This window comes from Carcharhinus amblyrhynchos, chromosome 6 (assembly GCF_965287045.1).
Source record: "Carcharhinus amblyrhynchos chromosome 6, sCarAmb.v2.hapA, whole genome shotgun sequence".
NCBI classification, from domain to species: domain Eukaryota; kingdom Metazoa; phylum Chordata; class Chondrichthyes; order Carcharhiniformes; family Carcharhinidae; genus Carcharhinus; species Carcharhinus amblyrhynchos.
In genome coordinates, this window is record NC_137329.1 from 46,782,676 (window position 1) to 46,804,440 (window position 21,765).

The 21,765-nt window shown below is 42.1% G+C and overlaps 1 protein-coding gene across 3 annotated transcripts in view; it reads left to right on the forward strand.

Moving 5' to 3' along the window:
- Positions 1-12,732: 12,732 nt before the first annotated feature.
- uevld (UEV and lactate/malate dehyrogenase domains) overlaps positions 12,733-21,765 on the forward strand; it is a 30,849-nt gene continuing 21,816 nt past the window's right edge. For 2 of the 3 annotated variants that reach the window (XM_080190382.1, XM_080190383.1), the window contains exons 1-2: positions 12,733-12,877; positions 13,178-13,262. In XM_080190382.1, coding sequence (XP_080046508.1) covers positions 12,836-12,877; positions 13,178-13,262 — 127 coding nt within the window. In that variant the 5' untranslated portion in view covers positions 12,733-12,835. The remainder of the gene's footprint in view (positions 12,878-13,177; positions 13,263-21,765) is intronic. The other variant, XM_080190384.1, reaches the window with a different exon arrangement.

Sequence of the window (21,765 nt, forward strand, 5' to 3'; positions counted from 1 at the left end):
CAAATGTGTAGAGTACAGGGCTAACGGTAGGACTCTGAATAGTGTTGGCGAACAGAGCGATCTAGGTGTATATGTGCATAGATCCCTGAAAGTTGGAAATCAAGTCGATAGGGTTGTTAGGAAGGCATACGGTGTCTTGGCATTTATTGGTAGGGGGATTGAATTTCGGAGCCGCAATGTCATGTTGTAACTGTACAAAACTCTGGTGCGGCCGTACTTGTAGTATTGTGTACAGTTCTGGTCCCCACATTATAAGAAAGATGTGGAGGCATTGGAGAGGGTGCAGAGGAGGTTTACCAGGATGTTGCCTGGTATGGAGGGAAGGTCCTATGAGGAGAGGCTGAGGGATTTGAGGTTGTTTTCATTAGAAAGAAGGCGGCTAAGAGGAGACCTTATTGAAACATACAAGATGATTAGAGGTTTAGATAGGGTGGACAGTGATAGCCTTTTTCCTCGGATGGAGAAAGCTAGCACGAGGGGACATAGCTTTAAATTAAGGGGTGGTAGTTATAGGACGGATGTCAGAGGTAGGTTCTTTACCCAGAGGGTGGTAAGGGTATGGAATGCCCTTCCTGCTGCCGTTGTAGATGCGCCAAGTTTGAGGGCATTTAAGAGGTCCGAGGATAGGTTTATGGATGGAAAGGGAATGGTTTAGGTTAGAGGGTCATTGCTTTTTTCTTAATTGGTCGGCGCAACATCGAGGGCCGAAGGCCTGTTCTGCGCTGTAACGTTCTATGTTCTATCCTTGTGCTGAGAGATGTCATGCAGGGCAAGCAGCATAGCCATGCATAAGAAAGTGAAAGGAATATATGGCTAGAAATGAAAATGTCATGATGGCAAAAGCCCATTTAAATATGAGCCAACAGTACCGGATCCTACCTTGCCCATTCTAGTAGAGAAATTGTATTTCTCTCTGACACTGAAGCTACATTGGCATTATACTGCTGAAACTGATATAAGTAACTGCCTCCTGTTCCATTCTTTTACTACTTTTTTTTGCAGATTTTTCTCCCTTTAGTTTTTGTTAATTTCTATTTTAGAATTACTTTGCTATCACAGTTGGGGAGAGGATTCTAAGTATCTATTACCCTTTATGTAAAAAGATGCTGCCTAATTTTCCTCTTAAGTAGCCTAGTGTTAATTTTAAGATACTGACCCTTCATTCTGGATCTCCCATTGAAAGGAAACAGTTTTCCTGTATCTAATCTGTCGAAACTTCTGTATTGTATAAGCAGAAAATATGTGTGGCATCATAATGTTAGAATTATCAAAAAACTTTGAGCAGAATTGAGCATGATTTTTAACTGAGGAGTTGATGAAGTCTGTTACATATTATCTGAAAGGGTTTTAAAGGAAGAAACCTTCATTGCTTTTAAAAAAACACAATGTAATGTACAGGGCACAATGGACCAACAAGTGAAAGGTTGGGTTAGACACTTCGTTTGGCATGGATACTGTGGACTAAATGCTCTTCTGTGTGTATTTTTTTCTATGTTTCAATATTTCTGCTGCACATTTGCCCATAGACAGCTTGAATTATTGAATTATGGTTATTCTTTAAATAAAGAATGTTGTAATTTGAGGAGTAATGAAAACAGATCAATCTATTTCTTCCCAAATCCAATGACTAATTTTATTTTAGAGTTGGTCCTACAATAACATCTGTGCTTACCTGGCTCGTTCTTACGTAGTGGATATAGAAAAAAACAGCAAATTTGATCTTTATGATGGGACAGTAGAAGATGCATTTCTTGTTTATGGAAGTGCTGAAGATGTACAGTCACAGAAACAATATGATGCTCCCTGTTATATTTCAAAAACTACACACCAGGTATGAAAGCCACTTTCAGATAGTTGGTAAAAGTAATAAATTTGTGCAAAATGCATGTTTTAAACATTTTTATGTTTAATAATGTTACAGGTATAAGTGCTTTATAATGCCTTCTTACATCACTCATTCAATCAAATGAACTTTTGTCCTCTATAGCCATTTAACCCTCTCATTGAATGCCCTTACCATCTCTCTAGACCAGTTACCACATGAAGCAACAGCGTAGAAAGTGCATTGACCTATCACTCGAGAGTCATTGATCTATTAATGGCCTGGTCATGTTTAAATTAAAAAAAATTGTGGTGCAGCATTTCAGAATTCATTAAATAATCCCAGTAAAATGCAGATAGATGGATCTTTTCCCACCTTAGCGAATGATCTAATGCAGTTCTCCCTCTGCACAGCTGAGGGTGGAGGCAGCTGCTGACCTTTTTGTTCACTGGCTTTCATCCTCTGGCTGCCTGAGACCTCAAGGCTGCAGGCATATTGGGGGCAGCTGTCTGAGACCATAAGGCCCCAGACATAGTGGGAGCCGCCTGCCACCTCTGCCATAGTGGCTTCCAGAGGCATTGGTGTCAATGTCTGAAGGAAAGAGGATCTGCCATTCACATGTCAAACACCCTCAGAGAAGCCACAGTATGTCATTCTGTAGCCTTTCAGAACCCACAAATATCTCTCTTATCACCTTAGGTGTTCAAGGACCTGGCGATGACTCTATGCATTTCAGCCCCTCTCACCCAGCCAATACTTCACAAGCTTAAGGAGGAGGTGATGACATGAGGTCCATGTGCATCTTCTGCATCAACTGAGACATGCCTGGATGCACTCTTCCATGTTCCCACATGGGTGTCCACAGTCACTGAAAACCCCACCAGATATTCATACACCTCATGCTGCTTCATCACCATCAGTTGCTTTGTTGGTAACTCCAGAGCACATTATCAGCCTGAAACTGAATATTGCCTTGAGGGAGACACAGCTCTCTGAGTACGAGTGGCTTTAACTGTGACTGCCTCTTTCAGCTACTTGGGCGTATCTGTTTGTATTAACTAGATTGTGACCACATTACTACTTGCATATGACAGCAAACCAGCGTGAGAGTATCTGCACTAGTGGAGGGTGTGGCGAATGATGTGACACTGCATCCTCTGCAGTCTTCTCTTCCTCTGAGGTGAAATACTGTCCCAAAGGCTGTGCAGCTGGCTACTCTTCTTTTGCCCATAAGCTGTAAGAGGAAAAGAATGATGGGAGGACAATGTGTGTTTTAAAACATCTGGAGTATGGAGGCAAGTTTTGTGATGAAAGTTCCAGGAATATGCTCAATCACAATTGGCAACCCTATCATATTCTCACTTCAACTCTTCACCTGTGCAACCACATCACCCACTTTATGTCCTGTCACTGGGACTTCCCAATAAAATCCCAACCAATGTCCAAGAGGATATTGTTGCAAAAACTTGATTGAAACCAGGAGAACCTAGTGAACATATACATTCAAGCAATCTGGGTAACCCATTCGGCTCACACATCTATCCATAGGTACACAACTATATGATCCAGTCATCATCACTAAATGTGTCCTTTTCCCCACTTCAATTATCTTGAATCACTATTTCACTGTGTAATATCACAAAGAAAATCTGGAGTTCAATTGAAGTGCAAGCACAAAACAGTTTTTCTCTTTATTCAAGATCTGTGCATTTAAGTGTAGAATTTCTCTGAAGAGATCTTCCTTATCATTGCCTAACATGTATTTATTTTGTGCAAATGTTTTAGGTTATTGGATTAGCTAATATAAATAAAATACTGATTGTTGGCGCAGGCGGTAAACAGATAGAAGAATGCAATGGTGGTCCGTGCTATCGACATTCACAAAGTCTAAAACTTGGTAAGCAAAACTGACTCAGTGGTTGTAATCTAAGTTATGCTTATCCATTGACTGGCATAACACCTGGTATTGTCTCTACAGAATCATAATCATTTTGGCAGGTCCAGATGTTCTGGTAACTATGCATTTCTATGGAAAGGAATTTAATTTTGTTTTTTTCTTTAATTGTGTTTCAGTGACAAAGGGAGGTCGTTTTCCAGATGCCTATAGTGCCAGTCAAATGGAACTTTACAATATGGTACCATCTCAGATTCATAACTAAACTTTACTTGCGAGAAAATGCTTGGCTTTACTAAACTTCACCTGATCTGTGGCTTGGCATTTTTCACTTTAGTATTCCAGTCTGCAACTTTCCTTCTATTATTTCCAATGAACAGGAATAACATGGGCTGGGAAAATGAAAAGTGAAAAATCCAACTCTAGAATTTATTTCATTAACCTCACAGCAATGTTACAGTAATATTAATACTAGACACATAGACCATGATATTAACCTCCACCACCAAAATCTGCGAGAGAGGGTCATAGGGAGAAGTTAAAAGGTAAGATATGTGGAACACATCCTAACCTGCCTCGCACCTGGTGGCAATCATTTTACAGAACATTATGGAGCAGCCAAGTGTCCTCCTGTGGTAAGGTGGGACCATCATTAAATATTTAAGTCCACCTCCATGAATGCCTTTGGGACACTAATTTTAAGTTACTGCTGTTGTGTGGGAATTCAGCAGTGAAACAGATACTGGCAGCTATGCGAGATAAATTGTTGTTTCAGCATCTTCAGATGGAGACAATATATTCCCTGCAAATGTTCAAGGAAGCTTTTGGCCTTTGCCAGTCTCACAATCCCTAACCTTAATCTCTAGCTTGACCCACCTGTCCTCCCGAATGAAAGTCGTTCCTCCTTTTGATTACTCTCACTTATTGCTGACCTCTTGTACTGTCTTGTACTGATTGCTGACCTTCTCCCGACCATTTGCTGACCTCCTCTTCCCCCTTTCCCAGCCTTCACTCCCTCTGATAGCAATTTTTTCCCTCATCCCAATTTCCTATCTTCTATCCCAAGCTTGCCAATCTCTTCTGCTCCAATTGCTGTGCTTACCTTCCGACACACACACACACACACACACACACACACAAAATTGTCGTCCTTCTGTTCTGCAGATTCCCAACCTATTTCTCCCTTTCGATTGCCAATCTTGTCACCCACACCCCACATTACTAAATCCTAATTTCAATCTTTCTCTGCCTCCACGTTGCCAAACTCCCTCTCCTCACCCCTTACCCCAGTGCCAATGTGATTGCTAAGTCCCAGTTATGGCTTTCTGCTCCTAGTGTTCTCTCTCTCCTACCCAATGGCCAGACTATCCATTTGAGAAGCAGCCAAAGGGGAACTACAAAATGTGAATGAGATGCTCCCCATAAGATCAGCAGCATCACTACTTCCCCAGCCTTGTCAGATTTTCGCCTACTTTTGATATCATGTAACCTCCTTATTTCCCATAAATATCAGGATTATAGGTTTTAGTTGGATTCAGTAATCAGTAAAGTGTTTACATGATTCCCTTCATTTTATCCACCGGAGAGTTAAATAATGTGTTTCCTGGCCTGTGGCAATTTAGCTGAACATGACCAGGACAGAATACAGCCACTCTTAACTCATTTTCAACTTATGGAAAGAAAAATTGTCTGAGAATCTGATCACTAATCTAGTGACTCCTGCTGGAAATTCCCTTAAGAAAAGGTCACTCTCTGTGTGGAGTCTGCGTGTTCTCCCCATGTCTGTGGGCATTTCCTCTGGGTGCTCCAGGTTTCCTCCCACAGTCCGAAAGATGTGTTTGTTAGGTGCATTGGCCATGCTAAGTTCTCCTTTAGTGTATCCAAACAGACGCCAGGGTGTGGCAACTAGCGGATTTTCACTAACTCCATTGCAGTGTTAATGTAAGCCTACTTGTGACATTAATAAATAAACTTAAAGAAAACTTAAACCATCCTGACTAGGCAATCCATTATTATTCCTTCTTTGAAGCTGGAAAATCCTGGAACTCTCTGTCTAACAGTACTATCAATGTAAATTCATTTTCATTTTCATATATTAAGTTTACATCTGCACAATGCTCAATGTGCCTTGTGTACTTAATAGCTATTTCTTTGTATAGTCCTGGGAACAAGGGGAGAGATGGTGGTGCAGTGGTACTATGGGTGCCTAAACTAATGCCCTGAGAGCATGGGTTCAATTCAAATCATAGCAGCTGGTGGGATTTAATTTCAATTAATAAATCTGGAACACAAAGCAAGTCTCAAAAATGGTGACTATCAACTATTGATTGTTGTAAAAACCTATCTGGTTCATTAAATGTTTTTCAGGAAAGGAAATCTGCCATCCTTACCTTGTTTGCTTACATGTAACTCAAGACCCAGAGCAATGTACTTGAGTCTAACTGATCTTGTAATGGCCCAATAAACCCCCTCCATTCAAGGACAATTAGAGATGGGCAATAAATGCTGACTTTGCCAATGGTGCCAACATCCCATGAAAAATGTTTTTAAACTTAAATATAAGGGATGCGGGGATACACATACCCGTTCCCCCATTCTACTACACTGTTGTGAATATATTTGAGAAAGTCTGTTTTTCCCTTTCATTTTGCAAGGGTTTTCTTTAATGTACAAAGAATATTTAGACTTTGAGCACATGCATTCAGCATAACCTGTGCAAGTAGAAACACAAGGGATAGCCTTGGCTTCAATAGTCAGATGGCTAAAATTCATACCATGCAGCCTGTAAGCTTCAGTTTGGGCATCCCATCTACATCAGTGCAGCCTTCAAAATAGCTGAAGTTGCTTTCTTGACTCCTGAAATGGTATTAGTTCAAGTTATATACCAATTACGTTATCTATTTTAGATGAAATTCAATCTTTAGGGTTATAACTGCAAAACTTAAAAAAAATTCCTGAAAGTAATCTTTAACATAATTATTGTGATAAGGAACTTCATAAATAATGAAAATGATGAATTATTTTAAAATGTGATCACTGTTATGAAAGAAGCAACAACTTTGCACATGGCACAAACTGACCAACAGGAAGTTAGATAAGCAAAATGAAAACAGAAAATACTGGTAATACTCAACAGATCAGGCAGCATTTGCGGAGAGAGAAAGAGAAAGAAAAAGTTAAATTTTCATGTCAATGATCTTTGTAAGGTTATAGATCTGAAACATTAACCCTGCATCATTCTACTTAGATGATATCAGACCTGCTGTTCACTTTGTACATTTTGTGCTTTAGTTTAGATCATTCGTAGGATTTTGCTTTTGTATTCAGTTAAATAATTAACTAGTAAATCTTCTTCTGATGTAGATTGATAAGTAATTGTTGATTAAGGTACTGGGAGAACTTCCTGATCCTGTTTGATTAGTGTTATGGGATCTTTAAGATCCATCCAACAATTATTTAGGACCTTCATTTAATACCTCATTGAAAAGATGGCAATGCAGCAGTCACAGTACGAAAGTATCAATCTAGATTAAAAGAATATAGTTAGGACAGTTTAGTTTATCTCCTAGCATAAATAGAATGGTAGTAAATGACAGAGTGAGCATAAAATTGTAGGCTGTAAATTTATTTTTCTAATCCCAATAGGAAGGCAATAAGTTGACAGGACAACCATCAATGCTGTTTCGTTCATTGACTCCTGCTCGCATGGAAGGCCGTCTCCAAGCTTCTACATCAATTGCTAATGTGAAAAAGTTGTTTTGACTGAAGAAAGATTTTTTCATTCTGCTTCTGCATTATGGGGTTTCATTCTTATGTCATTTACTTATTGTCTCACAAGATGCCTAAAAATGAACATTTGAGTAATACAATGTTTATATTCTTACCTATATAAACAAACATTTAGTTATTTATGGAAACATATCTTGGTCCATTTATCTCCGTGTGGTGATTCAGTGGAGTCAGTGTATGTAAAAGTATTTCATTTATTTGTTTAAAGCCTGTGTACTTACACTATAGAAAGTATTTTTAAATGTTTTACATTGAGTCACTGCATTGTGAACTCTATTTTAAAAAAATGAAAAATAAAAACATTTTTATCTTTTAACTTTTTTTAACTTAATAAAAATGCATGGGAACATTGAATTATAGAATTCCTACAATGCAAAAAGAGGCCACTCAACCCATCGAGGCTACACCAACTCTCTGACGGAGTATCTTAACCAGGCCCTCTGCCTCACTCTATCGCTGTCACCCCACACAATCACCATGGCTAATCCATCTAACCTACACATCTTGGGACACTTGGGGGGAATTTACCATGGCCAGACCACCTAGCCTGCACATCTTTGGACTATAGGAAGAAACCCATGCAGACATGGGGAGAATGTGCAAACTCCACACACAGTCACCCAAGATCAGAGCATCATCATTTCAGGATTCCCTTGCAAATCACACACCATCGGGTGGCACATTGGTTAGCATTGCTGCCTCACAGCACCAGGGACCTGGGTTCAATTCCTGGCTTAGGTCACTCTCTGTGTGGAGTCTGCATGTTCTCCCCATGTCTGTGGGCATTTCCTCTGGGTGCTCCAGGTTTCCTCCCACAGTCCGAAAGATGTGTTTGTTAGGTGCATTGGCCATGCTAAGTTCTCCTTTAGTGTATCCAAACAGACGCCAGGGTGTGGCAACTAGCGGATTTTCACTAACTCCATTGCAGTGTTAATCCAAGCCTACTTGTGACATTAATAAATAAACTTAAAGAAAACTTAAACCATCCTGACTAGGCAATCCATTATTATTCCTTCTTTGAAGCTGGAAAATCCTGGAACTCTCTGTCTAACAGTACTATCAATGTAAATTCACCTCATGGATTGCTTCCAGATAGCAACTCACCATCACCTTTTCAAGACCAATTAGCATGGGGAATAAATGCTACCTTTCCACATCGTAGGAAAGTATCCAGCTATATTCAGAGTGTTTTAAGTATATTTCCAAGGGTTACCTGCTGGTCAGTTTGTAGGTAAAGTATGTAACTGACTTCATGAGCTGGAAAGAACCAGCTTTAATTCCCAGTTTGTGCTGAGTTTGCTAATCTTAGTAAAACAATAAGAACATAAGAAATAGGAGCAGGAGTAGGTCATCTAGCCCCTCGAACCTGCTCCGCCATTCAATAAGATCATGGCTGATCTGAAGTGGCTCAGTTCCACTTTCCCGCTTTCTCCCCATAACCCTTAATCCCCTAGCCTACCAAAAACCTATCTACCTGTGTCTTAAATATATTTAGCGAGGTAGCCTCCACCACTTCAACGGGCAGAGAATTCCAGAGATTCACCACCCTTTGAGTGAAGAAGATCCTCCTCAACTCCGTTCTAAACTGCACCCCCCCCCCCTTATCTTGAGGCTGTGCCCTCTAGTCCTGCTGTCCTTTCTGAGCGGGAAGAACCTCTCAACTTCTACCCTATCCATCCCCTTCATCATCTTATACGTCTCAATAAGATCCCCCCTCATCCTTCTAAACTCCAACGAGTACAAGCCCAGTCTATTCAGCCTCTCTTCATAGTTGAACCCCCTCAACTCCGGTACCAGCCTAGTGAGCCTCCTCTGCACTCCCTCCAAGGCCAAAATATCCTTGCGCAAGTGTGGCGACCAAAACTGCACACAGTACTCCAGCTGTGGCCTCACCAGTGCCCTGTACAGTTGCAGCAAGACCTCCCTACTTTTATATTCAATCCCCCTCGCTATGAAGGCCAGCATCCCATTTGCCTTCCTGATCACCTGCTGCACCTGTAGGCTGGGTTTTTGCGACTTATGCACAAGGACCCCCAGGTCCCTCTGTACTGTAGCATGCTGCAGCTTTTCACCCTTTAAATATTAGTCCCTCCTACTATTATTCCTGCCAAAGTGGATAACCTCACACTTGCCAACATTGTATTCCATCTGCCAGGTCCTCGCCCACTCGCTTAGCCTATGTAGATCCCTCTGCAGACTTTCTACACCCTCCACACAATTTGCTTTTCCACTTATCTTTGTGTCATCAGCAAATTTCAACACCCTACACTCAGTTCCCTCCTCCAGATCATCTATATAAATGGTAAATAGCTGAGGCCCCAGCACCGATCCCTGGGGCACTCCACTAGTCACCAACCGCCAATCCGAATAGCACCCATTGACACCTACTCTCTGCCTCCTATTTGACAGCCAGTCCTCTATCCACGCTAACACCTTACTCCCAACTCCATGCCCCCTAATCTTCTGTAACAACCTTTTGTGTGGCACATTATCAAACACCTTCTGAAAATCGAGAAACACCACATCCACCGGTTCCCCTCCGTCCACCGCACTAGACACATCCTCATAGAATTCCAATAAATTTGTCAGACACGACTTCCCCTTAACGAATCCATGCTGCGTCTGCTCTATCAAACAATTCTTCTCAAGGAGCCTCGCCATTTCTTCTTTGATGACGGATTCAAGCATTTTTCCTACAACAGACGTTAAACTAACCGGCCTATAATTCCCTGCCTTTTGCCTGCTACCCTTTTTAAACAGTGGCGTAACATTGGTCGTTTTCCAATCTTCCGGCACTTCCCCGGAATCCAGCGAGGTTTGGAAAACAAGCCTTAGATTCTTGTGCTGTTCATGTTCTTTCATCCCTGTCAGAAATTATGCCTGTACCACATCAGATGAGAGTAGCAGCTGGCTCAGTTGCACTGCCCTCTTCAGTCAATGTTTCACATTAAAGCAGCATTCGACCAAGTGAAAAAACAAAGAATGCCAGCAAAATTGAAGTTAATCAGGGTCAAAGTGATATCTCTCCAAAGGCTGGAGTTGAAACTGACACAAAGTGAAATGGTTTTGGTTGTTGTTGGTCAGCCATCACAGTTGTAGGACATGGAGAACCACAAGAAAATGTTCTCAATCTAAGTCTCAATCTCCTGTTACTTTATTGTGTGGTCCTTTTTTTTGTTATTAAGCAACAAAGCTCTTTCTGCACTGTAGGAATTCTATGATATGCTGGCGTAGACATTGATGCCCACATACCTTGGAGGAGAATTGAGAAGTTAAAGTTTGTTTATTAGTGTCAAAAGCAAACTTGTATTAACAGTGCAACAAAATTAGTACGAAAATCTCCTAGTCGCCACACTCTGGTGCCCATTCAGGTATACTGAGGGAGAAGTTAGCATGGCTAATGTACATAACCAGCACGTCTTTTGGACATTTACAGATTATTTCACAGTATTCAGTTTCATTCACAATTCTTGGTATGAAGTGTTTTACGATTCACAGGATGCAGGTGTCACTGTTGGGCTCAGTACTGAATAGATTGTGGCACAGAAGTCGCAGAAACAAAAATATTAATGGGCCTGAATTTCTGCAGAGTGGTGGATTGACACTCTGCTCTTATTTTCTTACCTGAATTTTTTTCTATCCTATCTCACCCAACCTTCAGACTCAGTCTGGCTGATACCTGAGCATTGCAGCACACCTCCCTGAACTTAATGTCAAGGGCAGTTCGATCAGATACATGGAGGCCATATTCCTTTCTTCAGACAACTAGCTGCCACAAACCAATTACGTTAAAGGTCCAGCAAAGTTTAAAGATCCAGGTAGAAAGTAAGTGGGGAAGATTTGGTGAGATGCTGAAGTAGTCAGGTTGAGCTTTGCCTCAGGAGGGATCCTATGAAGGTGAAAAATCCATGTGAGGGCTGAGGGAGTCTCATGGAGATTCACAGGTGGAAGTGGAGTGGTTTGTACAATAGTTACCCAAAAGTTAGGAGTGGTTTTAAACCTTCTAACATTTTCTGTGTAACTATTGATGTAATAGTCTAAACAATCATACATCACATTTAAATCACATTTTTCAGATGATTTCCAGTTCAAGGCAATGATCCAAGGGACATTTGTACTTTCCAGACAGTTTGATAGCACCCTAACCACTCTTATTTATAAAACAATTTACAAATACAAAAATACATTACATTTTCAAAGTGCCATCTCACAACAAATTATAAAGATAACATCCAATGTATTAGTATCAACAATAAACATGCCATTTTAAATACAGCAGCACAAACAGCATAGCAGAGTAACAAACAGCTAGTATGCATTGCGAGTTATCCACAACCAGCCTTCCAAAGTTGCAATCAACTCAACAATAAACTAGCAAGTTATAATATAAACAGTACTGACAGCTAACACTGTCCTTTAACCAATAACGAACTCCATCACAATAAGAAAGGGTGATTTGTAAGCTATCTACAACTTTCCAGGGCATTACCCTTCATATTTTCCCCTTCCGAGGGTTCTGCTTTCGGGACTGATGGCACCTGAACCTGGCAAATGGAAGAAGAATTCCGCAGTGGATGTTTGGGGTATCGCCAATTGCATTGTCGTGGATGTAACCATTACTGCGCATGCTCAGTGTATGCTCTGATTTTTTTGCAGTCACAGTAAGAAGTCTCACCACACCATGTTAAAATCCAACAGGTTCGTTTGGTTGCACAAGCCACAAGCTTTCGGAGCACTGCCCTTCATCCTGTGAGTGGCAGTTGTGTTCACAAACAAGGCACAGATAGACACAAACTCAATTTACAAGACACTGGTCGGAATGCGAGTCTTTACAGGTAATCAAGTCTTAAAGGTATAGACAACGTGACTGGACACAGAGTTCTGCAGTCAGACATAAATCCGGGACATAGCTCTAACACCAGCGCTCCCTTAACATCCGCAATACAAATAATCCTGCGCTCTGGCCACGCCCCTAACCCTAACCTCTGCCTAGCACCGCCCCTAGCCCAGCCCCTCACTCTGCCCGGTCCTGCCCCCTAACCCCGCCCACTGCCTGGCGTCGCCCCCTAACCCCGCCCTCTGCCTGAGCCCGGCAGTCTGTTCCCTCCCTTCGGGCCTACCCCCCCCCGCCCCCTAGAAAAGCCCCTCTGATTGGTCACGTCTCTTAGCTCCGCCCTGTGCCTGACCTTGCGCCTAGTCCCGCCCCCGGTCCAACCCTGTGCTCCGTTCCGCGCCGCCTCACAGGGAAGTCTGGAGCTTCATTTGTTTGAAGCGTTGGAACCGGAAGTGATAAAAGTGGGAGCGAAATAGATTAAATTCTGAATGAAGAAATGGATTTAAATGAAGAGGCGCTGAAAAAACAGCTGGGAAAGGTGAGGCTCACATAGCGAGACTGACAGAAGGCAAAGGATGAAGGGTTGTGAGATGTGGGAGGTGGGAATGGGGTGTGGAGTGGGAGTGAGTGAAGATGTGGCGACAGGTTTCTGCAGCTCAAAGGTGTCATTATGGTCTTCAGAAATAACGAGGGTCTTTGCTCAATTTAAGGGAATGTGAGGGAGGAAGGGGGGAAAAGGTGTGACATTCGCTACTGAGATTGAAATAATAAATAGGAAGAGGGGAAAATGTGGACTGGACTTTTTATTTTCCCAAATCACCTTGAACTTTTTTTTCAGTACAAATTCCGGGACCTGACCATTGAGGAGCTGAAGATTGTGCATCAGAAATTTCCTGACCTCAACTTGTCAATGGGCGTATACAGTAAGCCTTTCAAATTTTGCTGCAGTGGGCTAATGAATGGCAGATGGAGATTAATTCAGATAAATGCAATATGATGCGTTTTTGTAGATTGAACCAGAGCAGGACTTAATTAGTTAATGGGTTGTATTTTGTGGCAACCTAGAACTGCACCATTGCATGAATCAGTATTCATTGAATCTCTAAATTTGGCAAGTCATGTAGTTGAGTTCAGCTTTAATGACACCATCTATTGCCATGGAATCCCCTCTAGGCCCAGCTCTCTCAAACATCTTTCTTAGGTTCCATGAGAAACATGTCTTCAGTGGAATGACACCGTATCTCCTATCAATTCCATATTTCCAACATGTGGCTGATGAGTTTGCTAAGTTTAAATCCATAGTAGCATGTAATAATTTCCTTGCATGATTCCATGGGCTCTTTTATGTGTTCAAATTCATCATCGAAAAGAAACAATCAAATGATCTCCCCTTCCTTGACAAAGTAGTTGAGAAATCTACTGGAGTTCACTACCATGGTCTCTTACAAGCTTACTTTCACTGGGTCAATATAACACCAGAATTCATACAATTCCACTCTCTATGGGATTTGCCTTATTGGCAACCTCGCCAACAGACATTTAGAGACGCAAGGACTGATCAGGGACAGTCAGCATGACTTTGAGTGGAAAATCATGTCTCACAAATTTGATTGTGTTGACGGTAGATGAGGGCAGTGTAGTTGATGTTGTCTACATGGACTTTAGCAAGGCCTTTGACAAGGTACTGCATGGTAGGTTGTTTCATAAGATTAATTCTTACTGGATCCAGGGTAAGGTAGCTAAATGGATACAAAATTGGCTTGATGACAGAAGCCAGAGGGTTGTTTTTCAACCAGGAGGCCTGTGACCAGCAGTGTGCCTCAGGGATCAGTGCTGGGTCTACAGGTATTTGTCATATATATTAATGATTTGGATGAGAATATGGGAGGTATGGTTAGTAAGTTTGCAAATGACTCCAAGATTGGTGGCATAGTGGACAGTGAAGAAGATTATCTCGGATTGCAACAGGGTTTTGATCAATTGGGCCAGTGGGCAGATGAATGGCAGATGGAGTTTAATTTAGACAAATGTAAAGTAATGCATTTTGGTAAATTGAACCAGGACAGGACTTACTCAGTTAATGGTAGGGTGTTGGGGAGAGTTACAGAACAAAGAGATCTATGGGGTACATGTTCATAGCTCCTTGAAAGTGGAGTTAGAGGTGGACAGAGTGGTGAAGAAGGCATTCAGCGTGCTTGGTTTCATTGGTAAGAACATTGAATACAGGAATTGGGATGTCTTGTTGAAGTTGTACAAGACATTGGTCAGGCCACACTTGGAATACTGTGTACAGTTCTGGGCACCCTATTATGAAAGGATATTATTAAACTAGAAAGAGTGCAGAAAAGATTTACTAGGATGCTATCGGGACTTGATGGATTGAGTTATAAGGAGAGGCTGGATAGACTGGGACTTTTTTCTCTGGGAAGTAGGAGGCTGAGGTGATTTTATAGAGGTCTATTAAATAATGGGGGACACAAATCAGCTAGATGGTCAATATCATTTCCCAAAGGTAGGGGAGCCTAAACTACAGGGCATAGATTTAAGGTGAGAGGGGAGAGATTTAAAGGGGTCCAGAGGGGCAATTTTTTTCATACTTTGTGTCTGGAACCAACTGTCGGAGATAGTACTAGAGGCAAGTACAATTTTGCCTTTTAAAAAGCATTTAGACAGTTATGTGGATAAGATGGATATGGGCCAAATGCGGGCAATTGGGATTAGCTTAGGGGTTTTAAAAAAAAAAGCGGCATGGACAAGTTGGGCAGAAGGGCCAGTTTCCATGCTGTAAACCTCTATGACTTTAATGGGACCCAAGCCTTTTGCAAGTGTGATACAGAAACAGAACATGTCAAAGTTAACCTGCAACATAATGGCTACCCTGATTTCACACTATGTATTGTGCAACTTGTGAGTGGACAGAAGGCTGTTACTTTCAGCCTTGAAAATTGCCCTGTTGACCTACCATCACCTTGGAAGGGTAAAGTATCTCAAACTTTGGGCAATAATGAAAGCTAACAATTTCACGCTGCTACAATGCAGTCGCAACATAAGTGGTATTTGCCATGAACAGAATGTTGCTGTCAAGCCAGAAAGATGTTCTGCCTATCACACAAAAATGAGCAAAGTGGTACATGAATTTCACTGCCAGTATGATGCTAGATTTGTAGGCTGAACATCCCAAAGATTGTATTATATAGCACATTCATTTCACTTTCACAATAGGCAAGGTACAGACTGTACCCAACTTGTCCGTACTTACACAACCCAAAACACAAGTATCCAACGTTGGATGTGATTCTGCAATTGAACATCATTTGCTAAATAATCATCAATGTACTAAGATTTATAGTGACAACCAATTTAAGATTGTCAGTCAGGCTCATAGTGTGGTACATTTGCCTGGAAGCTGCACATATTAATACACATGGCCCTGTTCTTTGCAGACAGAAAGAACATGTAAACACATTGTGCCTATTTCAGCTAAACAAAATAGCTGCCAGCCATTCGTTTGTTCATTCTTCAGGGCAGTGCCATGACCAACCAGTCAAACTGCTTTGTTTAAATTTCAAACTATGCTTGAGTGTTAACTATCATTCATCATCAACTGTGCATTCTGTATAGCGACACCTAACATTCACCATCCACTTTCCAACCAATAAGCACTCTCTTTTCATACATTATAAATTTGATGTTCCAATCTCAATTGGTATTTTTGCTAGTTGTCCTGATGAGTGCATGATGAAAAGTTTTGAGAAATAAAAGTCTAATTTTTCAAGAGTATGGAAGAAATTTCTGCACATTGAGTAGTGGGTGACAAATAAGCAGTTTGATAATTTAGCAAATGTGGAGGAGCCGAGCAGGGTGTTGCTGTCTTTTCTATTGATGTAAATGTGAAATGGGAAAATAGAAGAAAAAGATTTTTTATGTCTCTGGTTCTCAGGTGCTGAGTTAGATAGTAAGTGAAACTACAATTGGTAACCATGCCACTGGGCCAGAGAAGAGAAAATTCAGCTTGAGTTCTTCATTCCTGATCCCTCAGCACTGACTCCTGCTGGAAAAATTGTGTGTATTTGTTTAAAAAAGGATTGAATTTGCCTTTGATGTTTTCTGACTGTTGAATAGCTTGTTGGCAGTTTTATGATCCTTGGCCAGTCCCGGGACACTGGGGGAGAAACCAAAAGAGAAAATGCTGGAAAATCTCAGTAGGTCTGGCAGCATCTGTAAGGAGAGAAAAGAGCTGACGTTTCAAGTCCAGGTGACCCTTTGTCCAAATTGAAACAGACATTGGGGGGGATCTGGTTTTAAGTAAATAAAGACTGGAATTCAAGGCACCTGTTTTTGGGATAAAACTGCAAGATTTGAACAAACAGAAAACAAATTTTACTGTACAAGTTCAGAAAGACAAATTATATTACTTTGTACTCTATATGATTCAGGGTATGACATGCATGTGAATTAACAGAAAAACTGTGGTGGAACACACTGAACAACAAAGTAAATGGCAGGTGCAACCAAGTAAAAAGTCTGACAACACCAGATTTCAGTCCAACCGATTTATTTGACCAAGACAATGTTCATGGATTTCTCAAAAATCCACCTTGACGTCAATAAACAACAATTGAAACAATTGCATTGAAACAATTTCTCACCAGAGATTTTCACATTCAAAGCTCTCCTTGAAATTCTGTCCAAAGTTGCTCGCATCTAACAGTAGCCCCCCTCAGAGTTTCAATTTTGCCTTCCATGATTCTTTGCCCTTAGATTCCCAAGTACCCTTGAATATGAGCCCACAAGTGAATGAAGTATAAGAGAAGAGACATCTTGCTACAGCTGTTCAGGCATTGGTGAGATTGAAAAATTGTGTACCACTCTGGTCTGTCTTGAAGAGGGATATACTTGCATTGGAAGCAGTTCAGAGAAGATGCACTTGGCTAAAAGGGGTCACGAAAAGGATTGGCGAACAGGATTAAGGAAAATCCCAAGGCTTTTTATACTTGTGTAAGGAGCAAGAAGATAGCCACTCCTGGATAAGGGAGGGAATCTATGTGTGGAGCCAAAGGAAATGGGCGAGGTATTAAATGAGTACTTTGTGTCAGTATTCACAAAAAAAAGGACTTGGTGGGTGATGAGTCTGGGAAAGAATGTGTACATTGTTTGAGCCATATTGAGATCAAAAAAGAGGAGGCATTGGAGTTGTTGAGAAATATTAAGGTAGACAAGTCCCTAGGGCCTGGTGGGATATACCCAAGAATACTGAGAGAGGCAAGGGAGGAAATTGCTGGGGCTTTGAGAGAAATCTTTGTATCCTCACTGGCTACAGGGGAGGTCCCAGAGGATTGGAGAATAGCCAATGTTGTTCCTTTGTTTAAGAAGGGTAGCAATAATAATCCAGGTAATTACAGGCCGGTGATCCTTACATCAATGGTAGGGAAATTATTGGGGAGGATTCTTCAAGACAGGACTTATTTCTTCTTGGAAATAAGTAGACGTGTTAGTGAGAAACAACATGGTTTTGTGAAGGGGAGGTCGTGTCTCACGAACTTGATTGAGTTTTTCGAAGAAGTGACGAAGATGATTGAAGAAGGTGGATCAGTGGATGTTGTCTGCATGGACTTCAGTAAGGCCTTTGTCAAGGTCCTTCATAGTAAAAAGTCTGACAACACCAGGTTTTAGTCCAACCTATTTATTTGATAATATACTCACTAGCTTTCGGGGTTACCCCCTTCGTCAGGTGAATGGAGAGTTCTGGCCTCAGACAGAGCATATAAAGCACAGACAGTTTAGAGATTACTGATTAAAATGCGAATCCTTACACCTAACCTGCTGTTCAAGACCTGAAGTGGCTGATAATGTGAGTGGAAGGAGCACTGATCACAGTTTAAAGAGATGTGTATTGTCTCCAGACAGTACAGTAAGTGAGGTTTTGTAAACCCAGGCAAGTCATGGGGGTTACAGATAGTGCGACATGAACCCAAGATCCCTGTTGAGACCGTCCTCATGTGTGCGGAACTTGGCTATCAGTCTCTGCTCAGCGACTCTGCGCTGTCGTGTGTCGTGAAGGCCACCTTGGAGAATGCTTACCCGAAGGTCAGAGGCTGAATGCCCGTGACCACTGAAGTGTTCGCCAACAGGAAGGGAACAGTCTTGCCTGGTGACTGTCGAGCGATGTTCATTCATCCGTTGTCGTAGCGTCTGCATGGTCTCCCCAATGTACCATGCTTCGGGACATCCTTTCTTGCAACGTATCAGGTAGACAATGTTGGCCGAGTTGCAAGAGTATTTACCATGTACCTGGTGGATGGTATTCTCACGTGTGATGATGGTATCCATGTCAATGATCCGGCATGTCTTGCAGAGGTTGCTGTGACAGGGTTGTGTGGTATTGTGGTCACTGTTCTCCTGAAGGCTGGGTAGTTTGCTGCGAACAATGGTCTGTTTGAGGTTGTGTGGTTGTCTGAAAGCAAGAAGTGGGGGTGTGGGGATAGCCCTGGCGAGATGTTCGTCTTCATCAATGATATGTTGAAGACTCCGGAGAAGATGTCGTAGCTTCTCCGCTCCGGGGAAGTACTGGACGACGAAGGGTACTCTGTCCACTGTGTCCTGTGTTTGCCTTCTGAGGAGATCGGTGCGGTTTTTCGCTGTGGCGCATCGGAACTGCCGATCTATGAGTCGAGCACCATATCCTGTTCTTATGAGGGCATCTTTCAGGGTCTGGAGGTGTCTGTCACGATCCTCCTCATCTGAGCAAATCCTGTGTATACGGAGGGCTTGTCCATAGGGAATGGCTTCTTTAACATGTTTAGGGTGGAAACTGGAGAAGTGGAGCATTGTGAGATTGTCTGTGGGCTTGCGGTACAGTGAGGTGCTGAGGTGACCGTCCTTAATGGAGATGCGTGTGTCCAAGAATGCAACTGATTCTGGGGAATAGTCCATGGTGAGTCTGATGGTGGGGTGGAATTTGTTGATATCATCATATAGTTGTTTCAGTGATTGTTCACCATGAGGCCAAAGGAAGAAAATGTCATCGATGTATCTAGTGTATAGCATCGGTTGAAGATTCTGTGCAGTGAAGAAGTCTTGTTCGAACCTGTGCATGAAGATGTTGGCATATTGAGGTGCAAATTTGGTCCCCATGGCTGTTCCATGTGTCTGGATGAAAAACTGGTTGTTGAAGGTGAAGACATTGTGGTCCAGGATAAAGCAGATGAGTTGTAAAATTGCATCTGGAAACTGGCAGTTGTCAGCATTGAGTACTGAAGCAGTCGCAGCAATGCCATCGTTGTGGGGGATGTTGGTGTAGAGCGCTGAGACATCCATTGTGACGAGGAGTGTCCCTGGTTCAACTGCTCCGTGTGTGCTGAGTTTCAGTAGGAAGTCCGTAGTGTCGTGACAAAAGCTGGGGGTTCTTTGTACAATGGGTTTCAGGATGCCCTCGACGTAGCCGGAGAGGTTCTCACACAGAGTCCCATTGCCCGATACAATGGGACGGCCAGGTGTGTTTGCCTTGTGTATCTTTGGGAGGCAGTAGAGATCTCCTTGCCTGGGTTTGCAAAACCTCACTTACTGTACTGTCTGGAGACAATACACATCTCTTTAAACTGTGATCAGTGCTCCTTCCACTCACATTATCAGCCACTTCAGGTCTTGAACAGCAGGTTAGGTGTAAGGATTCGCATTTTAATCAGTAATCTCTAAACTGTCTGTGCTTTATATGCTCTGTCTGAGGCCAGAACTCTCCATTCACCTGACGAAGGGGGTAACCCCGAAAGCTAGTGAGTATATTATCAAATAAATAGGTTGGACTAAAACCTGGTGTTGTCAGACTTTTTACTGTGTTTACGCCAGTCCAACGCCGGCATACCCACATCAAGGTCCTTCATGGCAGACTGGTGCAGAAGGTGAAGTTGCATGGGATCAGAGGTGAGCTGGCAAAGTAGATATATAACTGGCTCGGTCAAAGAAGACAGAGGGTAGCAGCAGCAGTGTGTGTTTCTGAATGGAGAGCTGCGACAAGTGGCTTTCCTCAGGGATCAGTGCTGGGATCTTTGCTGTTTGTAATATATATTAATGATTTGGAGGAAAATGTAACTGGTTTGATTAGTAAGTTTGCAGACAACACAAAGGTTGGTGGATTTTTCTGGACAGCGATGAGGACCATCAGAGGACACAGCAGGATATAGATCTGTTGGAGATTTGGGCAGAGAAATGGCGGATGGAGTCTACAAGATTACGAGAGGCATGGACAGAGTGGATAGTCAGAAGCTTTTTCCAGAGTGGAAGAGTCAATTACTAGATTTAAGGTGCGAGGGGCAATGTTTCAAGGAGAGGTATGAGGCAGATTTTTTACAGAGTAGCGGGTGCCTGGAACTCGTTGCTGGGGGAAGTAGTGGAAGCATATGCAATCGTGACTTTTAAGGGGCATCTTGACAAATACATGAATAGTATGGGAATAGAGGTGCCCGGAAGGGTAGGGGGCTTTAGTTCATTCGGACAGCATGGTCAGTGCATGTTTGGTGGGCTGACGGGCCTGTTCCTATGCTGTAATTTTCTTTATTTGTTTCTTGGGATGAAAGGCTTGCCTTATGAAGAATGGTTGGGCCTATGCTCACTGGAGTTTAAAAGAATGATTGTGATCTGTAGGATTCTGAGGGGACTTAATAGGGTAGATGTTGGGAGAATGTTTCCTCCTGGGAATTTAGAGCTAGGAATGTATGGTTTAAAAACGTGGTCTCCATTTAGATCAGCAAAGTGGACTTGATGGTCTGAATGGCTTACTCCTGCACCTATTTCTTATGATTTTCTGAAGTCAAGAATATAATGGAATATTCTCAACTTGCCTAGATGAAGACAGCTCCAGTAACACTCCAGAAACTCAACACCATCCCAGTGTAAAACAGCCCATTTCATCAGCATCCCATCCACCAGCAGCACACAGTGCTATCAACAGTGTGTACCATCTGAGATGCAACTCACCAAGCCTTCTTTGAAATCACCTTCCAAACCTGTGACATCTATCACCTAAAAGTCAAGAGCAGTAAACACATGGAAACAGCACCACCTGCTATTATCTGCATTGAAATCTATTTGCCACTGTTTTGCCGATTTAGTCTATCAATGTTGTTTTGTGATTTTGTTCTTCCTCCTCTGCACAAATTATTATACTACTGACCTGAAGTATTATTGGCCAACTTTGATACATAACTCTTTATTGTGTTACCTGGGTCATATATACATAAATGACTCAGATGTCATGAGTCACCGAAAGCTATCATGAAGGCATAACAAGCAATTAAAAAGACAAATAGTATGTTGGTCTTTTGAACAAAGATGTCTCACTACAAATGCATAGAGCCTTGGTAAGACCAGTGCAGTTTTAGTCTCCTTACCTTAGGAAAGATATACCTGCCATAGGGGAGTACAATGAAG